Source organism: Plectropomus leopardus, chromosome 3 (assembly GCF_008729295.1).
Source record: "Plectropomus leopardus isolate mb chromosome 3, YSFRI_Pleo_2.0, whole genome shotgun sequence".
NCBI lineage: Eukaryota > Metazoa > Chordata > Actinopteri > Perciformes > Serranidae > Plectropomus > Plectropomus leopardus.
In genome coordinates, this window is record NC_056465.1 from 25,948,532 (window position 1) to 25,966,171 (window position 17,640).

The 17,640-nt window shown below is 38.8% G+C and overlaps 1 protein-coding gene across 4 annotated transcripts in view; it reads left to right on the forward strand.

The window, feature by feature from the left end:
* Positions 1-4,668: 4,668 nt before the first annotated feature.
* Positions 4,669-17,640, forward strand: part of slc44a5b (solute carrier family 44 member 5b) — a 41,758-nt gene continuing 28,786 nt past the window's right edge. For all 4 annotated transcript variants that reach the window (XM_042481714.1, XM_042481726.1, XM_042481707.1 and 1 more), the window contains exon 1: positions 4,669-4,855. In XM_042481714.1, the coding sequence (XP_042337648.1) occupies positions 4,819-4,855 (37 nt within the window). In that variant the 5' untranslated portion in view covers positions 4,669-4,818. The remainder of the gene's footprint in view (positions 4,856-17,640) is intronic.

Consider the following 17,640-nt stretch of genomic DNA (forward strand, 5'->3'; position numbering starts at 1 on the left):
GAGCATCAGGAGGTGGATGTACGCTTTATGTCCTGCACTCAGGCCCTAGAGATAAAACATTTTCATTCTCTTTGCAAATTGTCTCCGCTTACAGACAGATCATTGACTCAGCGGCTGGCATCCCTACCAATCACAGATGCAATTTCCTGTTTCCCAATATATGTCTCTCAGAAGTGTTGTGTTTGTCCAATTGATTGGAAAAAGGAGACCTCCAATCACCTGGCGCACTCTGCATCTCTGTTGCTCATTTATGCAGTGATGCTACTGCTGTACAGTGTTACTGAATCACTCCCTTTAATGGTAGGACTTAAGGGGATTTCATTTTTTTTTTTAGGAGTCAGCAAGGTTGATTGCAACTGCAGCAATCGTAAGCACTGAATGGGAAAGAAAAAGGGTGATTGTGTTGAGAGCATCTCTTTCTGCTGCTGATTATGAAACAAAAAAACAACTCACTCTCTATCCAAACTGCAAAAGGACAAATGCCGCAGAGAAAGAAATTATCTCTTTGTCTCAGAAAGCAGAGAAAGGCTGCAAACCAAATCAGCACAAAATGTGACTGCATCTGTTGTGTACCCTCTCGATTATGTAATTAGCAAGCTGTTGGCATCCATCATTTTCTCTGAATGACAAGCAGATGGGCTGGAAACTCTGGAAAATACTGTTTTTCTTTAGGGGGAGCACGATTCACCTATGAAATGTGTCATTGGACTTGTTCAGTCCTTGCAGGACTAGGAAACGTTCATAATGTTGTATAGTTCAGCCCCATTTGCTTAAAAAAAGGTGATTAGTTGGATAAAGAATGTAGGTAGATAGGTAACAGGTTCCCCACCTTTCTCCTTTAACTAATTATTGTAGGTTTGCACATGTGAAGAAACGGCATCACCACCGTTCAATTCTACTAATGCAGGAATGCATATAACAGCAGGCAGTATGTTTCCAACTGAGCTATAAAAATCCAGGGTCCATCTGGCTGTGGTATCGTTCTATTTATGGCATCAAAAACCGACTGCATCAGACATCGATGAACAGAAGTTCAAAAGATACATTACAAATTCCCTGAAACACGGACTGAAAAATAATCCTTTATGTATTTCTACAGCTGCTGGGCAGGCTATATTTCAGTGTCTCTTTCTTTTTTATTGTATTATGTTTCACAACCAGTGCCTGATCTAGCAAATTTGCTTCCCTGCCCTCACACCCCACCTCAAAAAATGATGTTGTTATTATTATAATTAATTATTATTAATTGATGGAGGAACAATCTGCACATCATCTCTAAATAAACTAATTCCGCCATAGTGCATATTGTGTCCACCAAAGCGTTTTTTCCTGTCACAGGGCTCGACATTGTCACTTGCCCAGGGAAAGTAAACTCTGTTCAGGCAAGTGGAATGCCAGGAGTGAATAATAAATGTGATCTCCGATGTAATATTAGCCAAAAATAAAATGCACACGTTTTTCCACCTGGCTTGCATGCACAAGTCCGTCTCACTAGTAAGTGTTGGACAGGACAGATGAGAAAAATCTGACACTTCAGGGGTTGATAAAGTCATATACAACATAGCGTTACTAAGATTAAGTATCTCTGTAACGCTGTGTTCAAGAGAGAGACTTACTGTTTTTAGCCAAGAAGCTAACAAACAATCTTGCCGGCCCAACAACGGCTCCGGTGTGATCGTATTGCGTTCAGAAACTTTGTATTCAAGTCTTTAACTGCAGTGTCTTTTTGGAGACTCAATACAATTAATCCAAAATGATAAATCTGACTCTGAATGTCTTCTGTGATTCTTTATATGTTTTCCCAATTAAAAATGAGAGTTGAAAAATGTTTTACTTTGGGCAAAATACTGTGTTCGTTACTGTCACCAGCCATCCAATTACAGTGGAGAAGAGAAAAATAAGACAAAAAACAACTGCCACAGAGGACAAATATAAGTGCTATACAACATCAGCTGTCTTCTGCAGTCGGTAAAAGAAACACTTTGGTGGACACACAGCCTGACTGAATAACACCAGCAATTGTCCAAACAATGAGAATTTGTTCATAGAGCATATTGACCAACAAACCAGGTGACAGCCCTACTATTTTAACATTTATTTTATCTATTTAACATCTTCTCATAGAAAAGGTCACATGATATCCTCTGAAAACACAAGCACAACATTTTCTATGATCTCATACGAATTAGCAATCAGGAATGATGTTACATTCTTAACATACAGTTACGTAATTAAGGTACAGTTACGGAGCTTAGGTTTAGGCAAGAAAACTTACTGTGATTAGTTTTAGGAAAAGAAACATGGCAAGGACGTACTTTAAAATTACTCCAAATCCACAACCTTTCACAATTCATAGAATGTGTATGAATTTGGGTGTATTACTTCTGAAAACATATGAACAGTTTGTGAGAACAGCCTTATTTATTACAAACAACATCAAGAGCTATTTAGAAATCAACACAAATAAACCATTTAGGTAACAAATACCAATAATAAAAATTAAATGGGAGGGGGGCCTTTAGTAGCCCCTTTTTCACCTATAGGAAGATCCGCCACTGTTCAAAACCATTGATATCAGAGACTGAGTGGGTTTCTGGATCAAAATCTATAGGAACAGAAATGCTATCCCAGACCTGTGTGGCCAAAATAAATTGTTCTACTTTTCTACATTCACCATATTGCAGTTGGTAATAACGTGATCCTGATTCTCTCCATGCGCTACCGGCAGTGATCCTGCCACATCAACATATGATCTGTTCTGGGGAAGTCAATCCCTTCTTAATGACTGGCCTTTGGCAGCCTGAGCTCTCATTACTTTCATCCACAGAGCACTGAGGGAGACATCACTTTTTAGATGTCAGTGTGTAATACAAATTACCTGTCCCATTTTTAATCTAATCTTACATTAAAATGCATGAAATATCAACTTTTTAAATACTGTGTCATTAAGAAGGGATAATGTTTGGCGATGTGCAATTATTATTCAGGTAACATCCAGGTTGAGTCTCTGGCTGCAGCTATCACAGAAAAAAAACAAGCTTCTTTCTTGATTGTACTTTGTAGTTACTGTATGAAAATCTCACCCTGCAGCTCTTGGATCCCTCAGTTATGGTAGATGATTTCCAGTCTCTGCTGCCACGTCCTGGTCATAGTCACTGCAGTGGATGCCGAAAACCCATAATCAATGTGTGTCTGTGTGTGAATACAAATATGGAAAGCACACTGAAGTACTATACTGGAGCACTCAGTTCTTTTATTGAGTGTTTTTGTTATATGTTATTCAATACTTTTACTCCATTTCAAATAGGACATATAGTTATAGTCCTCCACTACATTTATCTACATTGAATTTGCAATGATAATTAATAATTTTCACATGCAAAGCACAAAACTCAATAACTGTGATGTAGTGTTTTAATTATCCAACAATAGACAATTGTATTTCTATGTGTAGGCTAAGTGAGAACCATCTGGATCACCCACAATAATAAAACTGCTTACTGGTCACACATGGAACAATGATAGAGCGACTTAATGGGCACATATGTAATATTTTCTTTACCTGTATTTAAAGGACCTACACACCCATGGACCATGGATGGATTATTGAATGGGTCACAAGCCCATAGTGTCAAAATGTCACTCAAATTAACAAGTACAAAAAAATATCTACAAAAAAATGGCAAAACAACAACAGCAAAGTATAAATTGATAGCAAAGAAACACAAAACAACCACAAAGAGAGACAAAATGACTATAAAGCGACACAAAACCATCGAAAGAAGACACAAAATTACCACAAACAGACACAAAGTGGCCTCAATAGGACACAAACTGACCACAAAGAGGCACATAAACTACAAAGAAATGCATAACCACCACAAAGTCAGTCTGCCTTGTTCCTGTGTTGGTAAGGTGGTAGTCAAGATATAAAGAGAAAAATGAAGTCACACCCCAGACACCCCCTGTTTGTTAGTTTTTTTTTTTTTCTTTAATGTGTTTATTTTGTCTCTTATACATTAATGTTGTTGTTATTATTATCATTATTATTATTATCTTTGGAAGAGAGAGGTTGTGGCTGTCTATTTCTGTTAAATCAAATAAAACACACAAAAGAAGTCACATCCCAGCCACCTCCCCTCCTCTAAAAATAAAGTACAGTCCCTACGTGGAAACCATTTCACACAAAGAAATACAGCATACATAAATGCCACTGTTCAACTTAAAGAAATTGAAAAATATTTGCAATGTCACAGAAAACCCAGCTGAGGTCAGTGTTTCTCCACCGGACGCCCCAGTGTGGACAGAGATGTCACTGTCTCCTAAAAATACTACCTGCAATATTGCAACATTGGCTGTATTATTAATCAACCAAAAAGGCAACCTGGAAATCACAGCTTTTCCAGCAGAGACGGACATAGCACTAATCCATCCGTACTCTGTCATAATTCCTAACACAAATCAGCCACGTGCTTATGTCAGGGGGGAAGATAACTGCACAAAAACGGAGTGCTTTAAATCACATCCTAACAAAGGGAAACAGGACACCCAGCAGCAGCAGCAGCAGCAGCAGCAGCAGCCACGGTGTTACGTCCCCTTTAAGGCCGTTTTGGAATAATTAATGACGTCGCGCTGTAAACACGACTGACGCTCAGCTGCGTGGCCGAAGCATCCTCCAAGAGCTCGAGACCTCTCCAGGTTCATGTGTTTATTTCTCGACGGGACTGCCGAAAGCCACTGAAATAACTGCGGTTCACCTCGACTCTCATATGCGGGCTCCAAAACCAACACGACGCTGCATTTGTCCTACTAAGTGCCATGGCTAGAAAGACGGACATCCCCTCCTCTTACTATGGTGAGTCGCTTCGTCTTTGTTGTAAACGCCAAGATTTTTTTCCCCCCTCTGTGTACTGTGTAGCGTTATGACAGCGGGGTATAACGGTATGTTCAGCAGCCTGACTCATGTTTAACCCCCTGTTGTGATTTTACGGGGACGTTAGCTAGCTTACATTGTCAGTTGCTAACTATTTTGGAGCTATTTTAACGGTTGACATCAAATATACGCAGTAACGTTAACGGAGAATAAAAAACAAATCATGTCAACGGCTATTAACGTGCGAATGAGCCTAACGTCTTTTTTGTGTCTTTCAAATTTGCTCCAGGAATTATCCGTATCCCTAGCGTAAACTTACCTGTTTAAATATAATATTTTTTGCCTTTGTGTTGTTTACCTGATGTATAAGTCCCCGCAATGAGACAATAGCACTTTCCTCCTGTACTTTCGTCACTTCGTCTTTGTTGTAAAGGCAGATATATCCTCCCCCCTGTAACTATTGTGTAACGGCATGACAATCGATAATTACACTAACATTAGCTTTGTTATTGACTAATCTAACGATTATTTGCTATATTTGGTAGATTTATCGTTTGGTTTAGCTGTAAACTGCCAAAATATAGTGCAAAATGCTTTGCTTTGTTCTAAAAACCAGTCAGAATATATTCAGTTTAAGACAAAGAAAAGCAGCTAACATTGAGAAACTGGAATTTGGAAATATTTGGCATTTTTCCTTATAAGACTTAATCGATTAATTGATTTGACATCAAAATAGCTGTAACTGTTCCTGTCTTTTGTTGTCGGTTGTACAGGAGTTGTCAAATGCCCTTTTACATGTTTCATCCTATTGGCTCAAACTGACCTGTATCCTTATTTGACTCCTGTGATGTGATGTTTTCTCTTCTATTTTTTACATGTAAAAAAAAAGTGTAGGAGACTGTTAACAACAATAAGTCTTATCTCCACTTTCCATCTTCTCTTCTCGCCCACATTGAGGATAATAACAACATTGTAAAAAGAAGGAAAAACAGAAACTGCAGTCCAGGTTGTGCAGTTAGTAATGAAGATTAAAAGCAATGTCCTGTGTGAATGGGTTTGATAACAAAGGATTTATTGTCTCCAAGTGCCATTTCTGCCTCGCCAGGCATATGGATATTTTTAATCCGTGGGCAGATTTTCTATCCATTAGCCTGCCTTGGTAATCATGTTGTTTATCAAAGCAATATAATCCTTTATCACCACCAGATGCAGTGTCTTTCCCCTGAAACAAAGAGTGACCTACGCTGGTAATTTTATCATACTGGTGGCTTTTTGTGGTTTGATGCCAGTATCAGTACTTCCACAGATAAAAATGTTTCCCTCTATATTTAGTAGTCTTCCATTTAATCATTGAAAAATTAGCATTTACTGCTTCTTGTCCAATTTTATTCTTGTTGGTAGTGTCACAGCTGCTCTCAGGCTACCCTAAAAATATCATGGGGAACTAACTTGTAATTGAAACTAGGAATACATGGTATTGTTTGTTTGGGGTTTTTTTGCAGATATGTCGATATATAACAACTCATTTGGCCAATAACTGATATCGATATATCCACTTTTTTCCTCACCTAATTTTAATGATCATCAAGTCTCCCCAGTAGTTGAATTATCATATTATGCATACTCTTATTGTGTTGGCCCACCAGCAGATGGAGACATTAATTACAATGCTTATCAATGTATGAAATTTTCATTAATTGTGCAAAATTAGAAAAATGCTTCAACTTTGGGTTGATGGGTTTTGTGCATGCATACAAAGTCAAAAAAAAAAAAAAAGAAAAAAAAAGCAGTTCGTCATATCGGCAGGTATCAGTATGTTGGCCGATTCTTATATTTCACTTTAAAGCCAATATCGGCAGATTCTCATGATATTTCAATATCATTGTGTATCCCTAATTGAAACAACTGCTGTGAGATACACACAGAAATGTAAATGATACAGATGGGGGGCTGTACAAAACAAGCACCCTTACACAATGCTTCATTTATAATGTAGGATGCAAGGGTATCACATTTTGACAGTATGATAACCATCTCAGACAATATTGCAGTCTCAGTATAATAATAATAATAATAATATTATATATATATTATATGTACAGAGTATGATAATTATCAACTATCACGGTACCTTAAAAACACTATATAGCTGCAACCCTAATATAATGGTATGTGGTGACACATTAAATTTGTCAAAAAATTGCAGCTCTTGCAATTTGGATATTGCAATCGGTCATATTGTCATTTAGATAATATGCAGTTCATTTTGAAGCCATAATTGAAAGTCCAAACTAAGCGATCCACCAAATTGACAGCACAGTTATTGTCTCCTTTCAATGAATTTTTTTTTTTAAAACAAGCTCATCCAAACTAAAATTCATTTAAGATCTTACAAGTTGTTTTTATATGGCTACAGTCAAGAATCGACTTCAGTCATATCTACACTGATCCATTATCTTATATTTACCAATGATCAGCTAATCAGTCTGACCCCAGCTATAACACAGAACTTTATATAATCATTAACTTTTTCATGCCATGTTTATCAGTGTCAGCAGAGCCTTCCACATCATTATCAGTTACAAATGCATCATGTCATCCATTTCTGTCCAAGTTGTATGAAATAATTACAACCAAAATAACTGTCAGGGATGGTCGAACTTTATATACACTGTACAGTTTTAGAGTGACACATTTATCGCAAAGTCTGCTCCTGGCAGCTCTCGATGGGGAAAAGCTAGTGTGTCTTCTGGCTGTTATTTCCCCACATGCTGACCCCGTGTGTCCCTCAGACCTCATGACTACAGCACTCTGCCAATCACGGCTGCAACCTGTCATCTGTAGTTGGTGCTCACTGCTCTCACTAGACGTACAGCTCACCATCGGGGCCTTCAGACTCGACCACTAGAGGCTATGTGTAAAGTGTTTCGAGTAAACAGTTTAGTGCAGCTTTGGAGTGAAGCACAAAGTAGAGCCTGTATATCATTACTATTATATTCATCACTTAGATACAGCGTGTGCATCATTACAGAGACTAATTTATACCTACAGTATACCTGCATTATCATCTATTGCTGCAGGTGCTGCTCTCCCGAGAATTACACAGAATATATTGAGACAGGTTAATTAAGGAACATAATTTTGCCCTAACAGCATCCAACGACCCAGCTAGTGGAGCATGGGATGGAGTTATGGTGCCTCCCTGTGTTTAGGTCAGCTGCTTTATGTTATTGGCTCCCTGGTGCTTTCCCTCCGTCAGCTAGCTTGGCGAAAGAGCAATTCAGATCATGCTGGTCTCACAGCTGAGCAGAGAACGCCAAGACAAATCTTACATCAGCAAGCTCTACCCTTTAGTGCTGTCAAATAGGGCTGCAACTACTGATTATTTTCATTATCGACAATCTGGAGATTATGTTTACAATTAATCTGTTCATTGTTTGGTTTAGAAAATGTAAAAAGTAAAGTCCAAAGTAATGTCTTCTATTTGCTTCTTCTGTTCAAACAGTCCAAATCCCAAAGACTCTAAAGTTACTATCATAAATGGCAATGAAAAGGGCAAATGAAAAGACAAATTTGCACATTTAAGAAGCTGAAACCAGCAAATGTTTGACATTTTTGCTTGAAAATTGACTGAAATGATTAACAAATTATTATTATAGCTGGCAATTATTTTTGTTTTGATCAACTAATCAGTCTGTCGACTAATCGTTGCAGCTGAATTGTCAAATTAAATTAGCAACTTATGTCTCACTCACTGCATTTGTTTAACCATCAGCTTTCTTCTGTTTTGTTCAGTCTTGTGCAGCATTCAAGCACCTTTCACAAGCATTAAAACCTTTGAAACCTGAGCAAATTGGTTTGATTTCTTTCAAATTCCTTAGAAACAGTGAGCAACTGGGCAAGAGATAGCCTGCAAATTGCAAGAAATTTGGAAAGGTGCCAAAAGTCAAAATAAATTAGCAAGGTCAGTTAGGTTTTTTTTTGAGAGAGAGAGAATTATAAGAAAAATATTTTGAGAAAGTATTCATAAATTATCCAAACAGCTATTATTTTGAAGTTATGATTATTATAATTATATATTTAAAATTATTTGTTTTTTTCAGGTCATATCCTTGTTTTGTTTTTTTGTTTAGTTTAGTTTTTTGTTGTTTTTTATTCTAATCTTCAGGCTGTGTACTTTTTACTAATTTCTTGCTAACTTGGTAATTTCTTGTTAAGTTGCTGTTTGGGTAATTTCATGTGAAATTGAAGGAGAAATCAAGCCAATTTGCTCCGGTTTTAGAGGGTTAAATATTTAGAGCATGGTAACGAGTGTCTTATTTGTTGTTGCTCGTAATGTACCCACCATTTCTGGATTTCTTTAGTGGTTTATGTCTTGTATTCCAAAAGAGTAATTGGGCTATTCTGTCCAGTATGTTATTTCCAGTTCAGCTCGTTGGATTTTGAAACCTGTTTGTCAGTGGATTCTGGTGTCAGTTTTGCAGTATCAAAGAAAGAGGGTTTCTTTATAGATTTGCCACATTGCAATGATGCTCAGATGTCATGCAAGAAATAAAAAAGGCAGTTTCTTTATGAATAGTAGCCACAAGGCATGTTTTGTGGAAGAAGTGCTATTGTTCTCACTTTTTTTTTCAAAAAGCTGAGAATCCCTCCTACTCTTGAAAGTAATGAGTATATTGCATATTTCTGGGAACTGGAGGAAATCAGTTATTGAAGCAAAGGGAAAAAAGGCAGAAGGGGGACTGTCACAGCACCATTCTATTTTAACATTGAATTATCACCTAGCTCTAATATGCTTAAATAAAAAGCAGCAAAAGAACATGTGAGACAGCATAAGCGAGCCATGTTTTGAGCAGCTGGTCGAATTACCTGCCATCCCATCATTCACGTTCAGCAGTACTCCACATGCTCTGCATACCGGATTCAAGTGCACTCTTTAGGCTAGTATATTATATAACATTTCTAACTATGTAGCAGGTGTTCAGTGGGCTTATACTGTACTGCTGAAATGTTCAGTGAAACAGAAAAGTGGAAAAATAGCTCATAATCATTCTGTGACAGGTTTGTAAGTAACAATTTAGATATGAGTTCCATTCACCACAGAAAGTGTTGAGTCGGGCACACTGTTAATTAACAAATTTCTCGCATGGGCAGCTTCCCTAAACGCTGCATTTTTATACTGAGTCAATGCAGAGTCTTGACAGAAAGCCGAGAGCTTCGGTTAGGAATCAAACATTCACAGACTTTTCCTGTGAAATTGCAGTCAGAGAAGGTTGAGGCTCAAATGGCCCATTTTGCACCCAGGTCTAAGTACTATTATGGGCTTTTTAAGTGTCACTGTCCTTTGCAGATACTTGTCTCAAATGAAGACCAATGCTCGCTCCGTAGTGCTCCTGCACATTTTATTTGTCTCGATGGCATATCTGCTCATTATTTTTAACAAGGTTATGTTATTTTGCTACTAATTTCATGCGTTTTTTCTCAAGAGATAGCTATGTCAGTGCCTGGAAGTTTGAAGTATATTATTCACACTAATGATAGGGTGAGTCAGTAAATAATTTCAGATTCACTTCTGCACAGCACTGGCTGGTGATTTGTACAAGTCTGTGAAAATGGGACATTTAGCTGTGAAGAGGCTTTCTAGGCGACAGCAAGGAGACTTTAAATTTCCAATTTGCAGTACAAATATAGTCAGTGTTTGTTTATGACTAGGAGGCTAAGTGACATTGACAGTGATTTATGAAACACAAGCCAAAGATACACTGGGAAATGAGTGAGAGATACGGCAACGTTCATGCAAAACACGTAGGTTTTGAGTCTCGGCTGCACAGTGAGATTTGAAATGACTTCTGAAAGGTTTAATGCACTAAACAATGCAGCTAGCTTTATCAAAACAAGTGAATCATTACACGACATGGTGCTCTGATGTTGTAAACATGCTTCTTTTGCACAGGTCAGGGCCTTGCATTGCACCTTGTAGGTTTGCTTAGATATATCAGGGTTTGAGTCTTTGATGCTGATTTGAATTTGATGTGTGCAGACTGCTGAAAGGCAGTGTTAGAGGATTCCCTGTTGGAGAACACAGGCAGCGAGGTGATGTTAATATTGACTGAGTCAAGACAGTGCCCTGCCTTTAGGATACAGATTGGTGCAGGAATGAGCCCTAAAACCCAGAAAGGAATGAAGTTTTTTGCATTTCCGGTTCCCTCGTTTCCAAGTCAATGGGTTTGCTGCTTAGATGTCTGAAATAAGCTCTGATTTTCTGATTTTTATGTTTTGTTCGACAGCATAAAATATAACAATAAAAAGCATGATGCAGAGCTGTTAAGTGGCTAAATGAGACTACAGAGGTTGTCGGAACATTAAATATCATAAAATGGAACGTGGCTTTACAGCCTTATAGTGGTGGTGATGTTGAAGTCATGCAACCGGGGTGTAATTCTTTTATATCCTAACATTAGCTTTTTATTTTGGCAGTTGCATTTACTCCTCAAAATTAATCAAAAATTGGGTTCATTTGTAACCATTATTTTGCTAAATGAAACATGTAACTATCACAAACTTTTGTTTGCTGCAGAGCTTTTCTGCAGTAATTCAAAATCCAAAGGAAAAATCTTTCGCTGTTTTGTGGAGGGAACCAGCACAATGCTGACTTACCTTAAAAAGACTCATCCCTTCAGAGCTCTATAGAAACAAATTATATGTCCTACCTAAAGGAGAATAACACTTGTGAAATCAGATTTGTATAAGTAGCGGCAACTACATGAGTGCATCAACATTTCTTGGTACTTCTTAGAATCAATACTCGAAAACCGTGATGTGCTGTGACACACATATTTACATTAACTTAGAGGGTTGTAGTAGTGACTTCATTCACCATGAAATGTGATTAAATGAAATGTGCAACAGCAGCATTTTATTCTGTCTTGCCGTTAGGTATCAGGGCTAAGTGGTGTCATGCCTAACATAAAACTTTGATGTGAAAAGCGAGATGAGAATTTCTGTTACCATAAACGGCAAAAAATTCCCCTCATACTCAGTAATTTAGTCCAGTAGAGTCCTGAAAATCTTATTTTCCTAAAACATGCAGATAAGTCTGCCTACAGGCTGAGATTATACAGTAACCTGTTTTCAGCACAGATTAATTTGTACATACTTTTGAGATGCTAATCAAGTGATCTGCCTTAAGTCTGTCTTGGTTTTCAGGATACCAACAGTAATACCTGACTAAGATGAAGTTGTATAAAAAAGACGAATATAGTGTGGAAGTTTCAAGACAAGACATGAATACTGATAGTAAAGGATATTGTGTGTGCATTTGTAACAGTGTCTGTAGATGTGTACAAGTGTGTTTCTTCACCTTGGTGTGTGTATTTCATATTTGGATATCAAGATGTGGCATATCCTCTTCTGTTTAAGTCTTTATAAATCCAGGCCAAAGCCGGTTGAGCCTGTCACTGTTCTACAGAAGCAGTAGTGAGCCTCGTTTCACAGGAACACAGGGCTGCTACTGACATGCCTTGAGGCTCCCACAGAAGTAACCAAGGTCACAAAGCTCCAGCCACAGTACCGCCACTTCTCAGCTCCGAGCAGCAGGCTAGCTGTCAGCGTCTGACACACTCAGATGCTAACTCCCCTCTTGGGGGTCGAATCCCAACCCGGATCCCACTATTATCAGCATTTCAGAGAATGTCAGCTTGCCGTCGTTGCTTCCCTCTGAAAATCTGCACAGTAAACACTGTTCATGCACTGATAGGAGTTAACCCAGTGGGCTACCTAACCGGATATACCAAGTGCTTGATCCTGGTGCATCTGCTAATAGTTGAGAGGATCCCAAGAGGCTCTGCTAAGTAAACCTAAACCAGAGATCTGGATGTTGTTGTCTTGTCTCAATAAGGAGACAAGCACTTTAAAGGTTGTACAGTTGTCCAGAGGGGCGAGTAAGAGCGGGGCAGGAAAGATGTTTTTAGATACAGAAGGACGATAGAAGAGAAGCAGAGAAAAAGAGAGCGATGGTGCCACATGAAGAGTGTTTGTGTGTATTATCTCTCCACATTTTTATTGCTATGAAAAAGGGGAGCCATCTGGAGCTTTTTAACTGCTTTGATTGTTTCAGAGAGGGGCTTCAAATCTCAGGGTTTTATTTCTTTTCTGGGGAGTGTGTGCATGTTTTTTAGCAATTTTCTGGACCTCCCATGACCCTCTTATTTCCTCTCAGTTCGCCTGGTGAGTGTGGGTGGGAGTGTTTTTTTCAGGTTTAACTGGGAAACCCTGACAATGAATTTCTGCCCTACAGACTACTCTCTGACCTATTCCCAGTCTCTTATCCTATCACAGCTTTACTGGCTCCTTTATCTTTATGGCAGTGACACATCCAAGCAGCTATGTTACTATTGTGCCATGTACCCAACAGTAATATTGCAGGAGAAACCTGCACACTGCTGATTTTTAAATACAGACCAGAGGAAAACCCAAAGCTCCAAAACCATGTTACTGATGTTGCTTTCCCCTCTGGATTGGCAGAAGCCAGTGCTTTCATCAAATATGAATGAACGTACTGTATACAGCATTCAGACTTACAGTCCGTGCCTACCGTGCTGAGCATCATCATTATGCTGAATTTTTAACATTTCTATTTTTTGTTTTTTGTTTGTTTATTTGTCGCCAGATCTTAGCTGGATCTTGGCCCAACGTAGCCTTGACAGAAATGCAGTCTTACAGCACTCCACTCTCTCCAGGTCTTGGAAATGTTTATGAATCAGCAGAGTGAAAACAACAAAAAAAAGTCCTTTCCAAATGGCCCCTCTGACCCAGCCCATGTAGAGCACCTGCAGTGTTCGAGCTGTTTGCCTGACCACGGTATGAAAGAGGCCTGTGTTGGACAGTGGAGCCTGGGCACACTGGTGCCTGTGTCTGCCCGTGTTGGTGTGTCTGTGTACTGGATGTGTTTAGGGAGAAGAGCTGAGAAACGCTGGGAAGGGGGGCTGAGGACACGGGATAGGGAAAGTGAAAAAAGTTTTACTCCGAAGGGTGTGAACACAACTGTATGATTAACATTTGTAACCATTTTATATATTATACTCAGTTATGTGCTCTATGTACTTAAATTCCCCAACTTTGATTTTAAAAATTCTATATGTACTATAGGCTAGTGTTCAAATAAAACAGTGTCTCAACTACGGTCAACAAATCATAGATATGCACCACAATCTACTCTGATCTACAGGCAGCTGATTAGCTCTTAAACACCCAAAAAGTGTGAGTCTCATGCACATGGTGTGCGATTTACTTCAAGATCTGTCTGTGTCAGCAATATATTCCAAGTCTCTTCACTTTTCCACATATTTCTGAGTCCTGTCCTTAGAACTGAAAGAGATTTGTTCACATGATGCAACTTGTGCCAACTCGTTGAAACACTCTTTAAAAGTGATATTAATCTTTTAATAAAGATTTTAAATTTGATGCTCTCAATATTAATTTTCCCCTGTGACTATCGTATATAGATATTTTTCAAGGTGTTGTATCCAAGTCAGAAATTCCAGTATTATGACACCATTACTGTAGGCTGATAGCATTTAATTCGCTGGTTATCTTTGCTCTCACATTAACATATCTCATAGTATCTGCAGTGATATTTGCAGCATAAGTATAAATATATATGTGACTCAGTAAATGTGCACATAATCCCTGAGCAGTCTAACCTTAGGATAAAGTGAGCTGCAGGAGATAAGTGTGCAGTTTAGTCTCCTCCCAAATTGTGAAATACAAGGCGATGAACTGCTTCTGTGACTTTCCCCTGAAGCTTTATCACTCTGGGCTGGGTTGTTACATCTGGCTCTCTTCCTGCACAGGCACTCTGAAGTTGATTCTCAGCAGTCAATCTCAGCACATACCTCAGAATCCGTCTGACAGGAAGTACGGACTTCAAATTGAGGCATTGTCACTGCGCCTTTCAATCTTTTTTGAGAGCTTTCATTAAAACCTCTATTGGGAGAAGGAATTTTATCACAACTTTTTTATGTGTGTCACAGACTTAGTTTATGGCATTGGGGCCTCGTCACCGTAAATTGATCCATAGATCATGTTGCTATGGCAGACTAGCTGCAAATGCAAATGGGATTTGGGAGCGAAGATTACTGCCAGAGCTTTTGTCTGATCCTGATGTGTAATTCCTCACCCCGTCCAGCTTCATTGCCTCAGAGTCTTTGATTACCACCATGATTGTTGTGTTATGCGTAAATCTTCCAGTCACAGCAGGACACGGTGGCATTATCCAACAATATGTCAATAGAGGAGACAAGCAGTTAGCAGAGCTAACAGTGACTTTAGCTGTCCCAGTGTAGCGTGCCTGCCAGGCTTTTTCCGAATGTTGTCGACTACAGACCTTCTTTCAGCCTGGCTACAGCCAGCCGTTCAAATCCAGTCCACCACCCTCATCTCCTGCACTGGCAGACTGCAGTGCAGTCTAAACAGCCGTCATCTAATGCAGAGTCTGCTGGTATCCAGGCATCACTGATGATTTTCCACACTCTCTTTTAACTGTTCAATGAAATCTGTTTTATGGGACAGAGCCTGGTGGAAGTAGTCAAGCTGATGCTGTAAGAAGGAAAAAAAAGCTAAATTTGGCAAGGCTGAATAAGCACATGCTCTGTCACCTGGATGTTATTCTGTTAGAGCGAAGGGTTTGTAATCCTCCAGAAGATTTTAGGATGTTCTACACCGGTAGTTCCCAACTGGTGGGTTGCGGGTCCGTTCTAATTGGATTGCAAGGGACTCACGATCATGTCATGTTAGTGAAAAACAATTTATTTTGGAGTACAGTGAATTTGAAGCACAGGGCTTTTATTTTGAAGTGAGATTTCCTGCAGTAGAGTGCGATGTTTTCTTTTTCTCCAAAAACAGTAACTATTTTATTTCCCTCTTCTTGGTATTATAGTATTTGTTAATATGCTGTGCCTCTGCACTGGTCTTGAAGCAATAATAAGCACTTTTTTGGTTGAGATGACATTAATTTACGTTAAATTTTAACTCAGCAGTGTCATTAGGCCTGGGTAACCGAGGCTTCAGTCCCTCACGTTTAAGAAAAGGAAAAATAGAAAACAAAAAAAAAAAAAAAACATGCCTTCCAAACTTGTGGGACAGCATGTGTTTTAAGCCCACATGTTACATTTTGTTAAACAAAATGAAATATGTGGTAATTTCTCTTAGATGCAAACCTTAAACTAATGACAAAGGATAAATCTGGACCCAGTGGCTGGTAGTTGCACAACACCACACTGTATCATAATATGTTTTTGCTATTGGAGAGTACACAATCTCATGTTCGTGAGTGAGTTCCCTCCATGCTGTATTGACAATTTTTAATATTGTAGTTTTTGATCAACATAATGACTGCCCTCATTTTTAGTTAGTTGGCTTGACCATGCTGCTTGCTGGTCCTTTCGCTGGACATGCTGGCAGGCCCCGCTACTCCAAACTGTAGGCTGATCAAGCTTAACCGCTGACATGACTGAACAAAGCTCCAGTCCCTGACACTCGCTGCACCACAATCTGTCCTCTCACCACTGGCTCTCCTTGATCTCACTGTGATTCAGCTTGCACTCACCATATGGACTAACCTGTGTTTGTCACAGTTGCTCCGGGACTGGAGACCCGTATAAGTTTTGAAGAGTCACACAACTGTGGGGGATCAATAAAAAGATTTATTTTTTTTAATCCATAAATTTAGCTTGCATTTTGGGCCCAGACTTGTAGCTAGCTAGCTACTGTACGAATCTTGTTCACCCCCAGCAGCTGTACCTCTAATTAGCTTGGATGTGAGTTAATGTGATGCAGCCTGCTGGCCATGCGGGTGCAGCAACAACCGCTGGGATATAAAAGCAATTGGAAGCAACTAGAGAGAACTCAGAGGAAAAGTTCACTCTGTTAGTACAGTGTGCGCAATGACTTCAAAGGGCACCAATGAAAACTGAGAGGTTTGAAGCTGTGTAGTAGTTTATATGGTTAACCCTTTGAAACCTCTGCGAATTGGCTCAATTTCTTTCAAAAACATGGGAAGAAGGCAATGAGCAACAAAAGAAATTACTCCCAAAGTTTTCCCAGTTGAAAAACAGAACAAAATAAAGCAAAATAAAAAGAAAGTAAAAAATGAATAAGTAAATGACCTGACATAATAATTGAGAAATTGTAACATAATTTTAAATCTGGAATTGTGATATATAGTTTACCCTTCACTTTTTTCTCCTAAACATTTATCCCTTGCTTTTTTCAAATAATTTTCTAAATGTACTATTTTTTTGCAATTTGTGGAACATTTCTTACCAAGTTGCTGATTGTCTTTTTTCCCATGTTTTCCAAAGAACTCTTACCAAATTGGTTACTGTTCAAAGGGTTAAATCCTTGTGAAAGATGTCTGAAAGCAGAACAAGAAAAATGATGTTGCTCCATTTTCAGATGGTTAAACTGAATCTTAAGTTGGGTTGCTTAACCCCGGTTCTTGGCATTCGACTCATTTCAATTATCCTGTGGTAGTTTAACTAGCAGCATGGTTCATAAAAAAATGAAAACAGCACTTATCAGTCATTAATGTTTAAGTTTGTAGCATCGTACTGGATTTTGCATATGATATATATTTTGTGCACTCGTGTTGGAACTCTCAGCATTATCGACCACTTTACAGAGTAGTTCTTACATTTAGTGCTGGTGCTCTGCAAATGCTGCAGTGAGCACCTGGTCTGGTGACACCGTGTCCTTGGCTGAGGAATTCA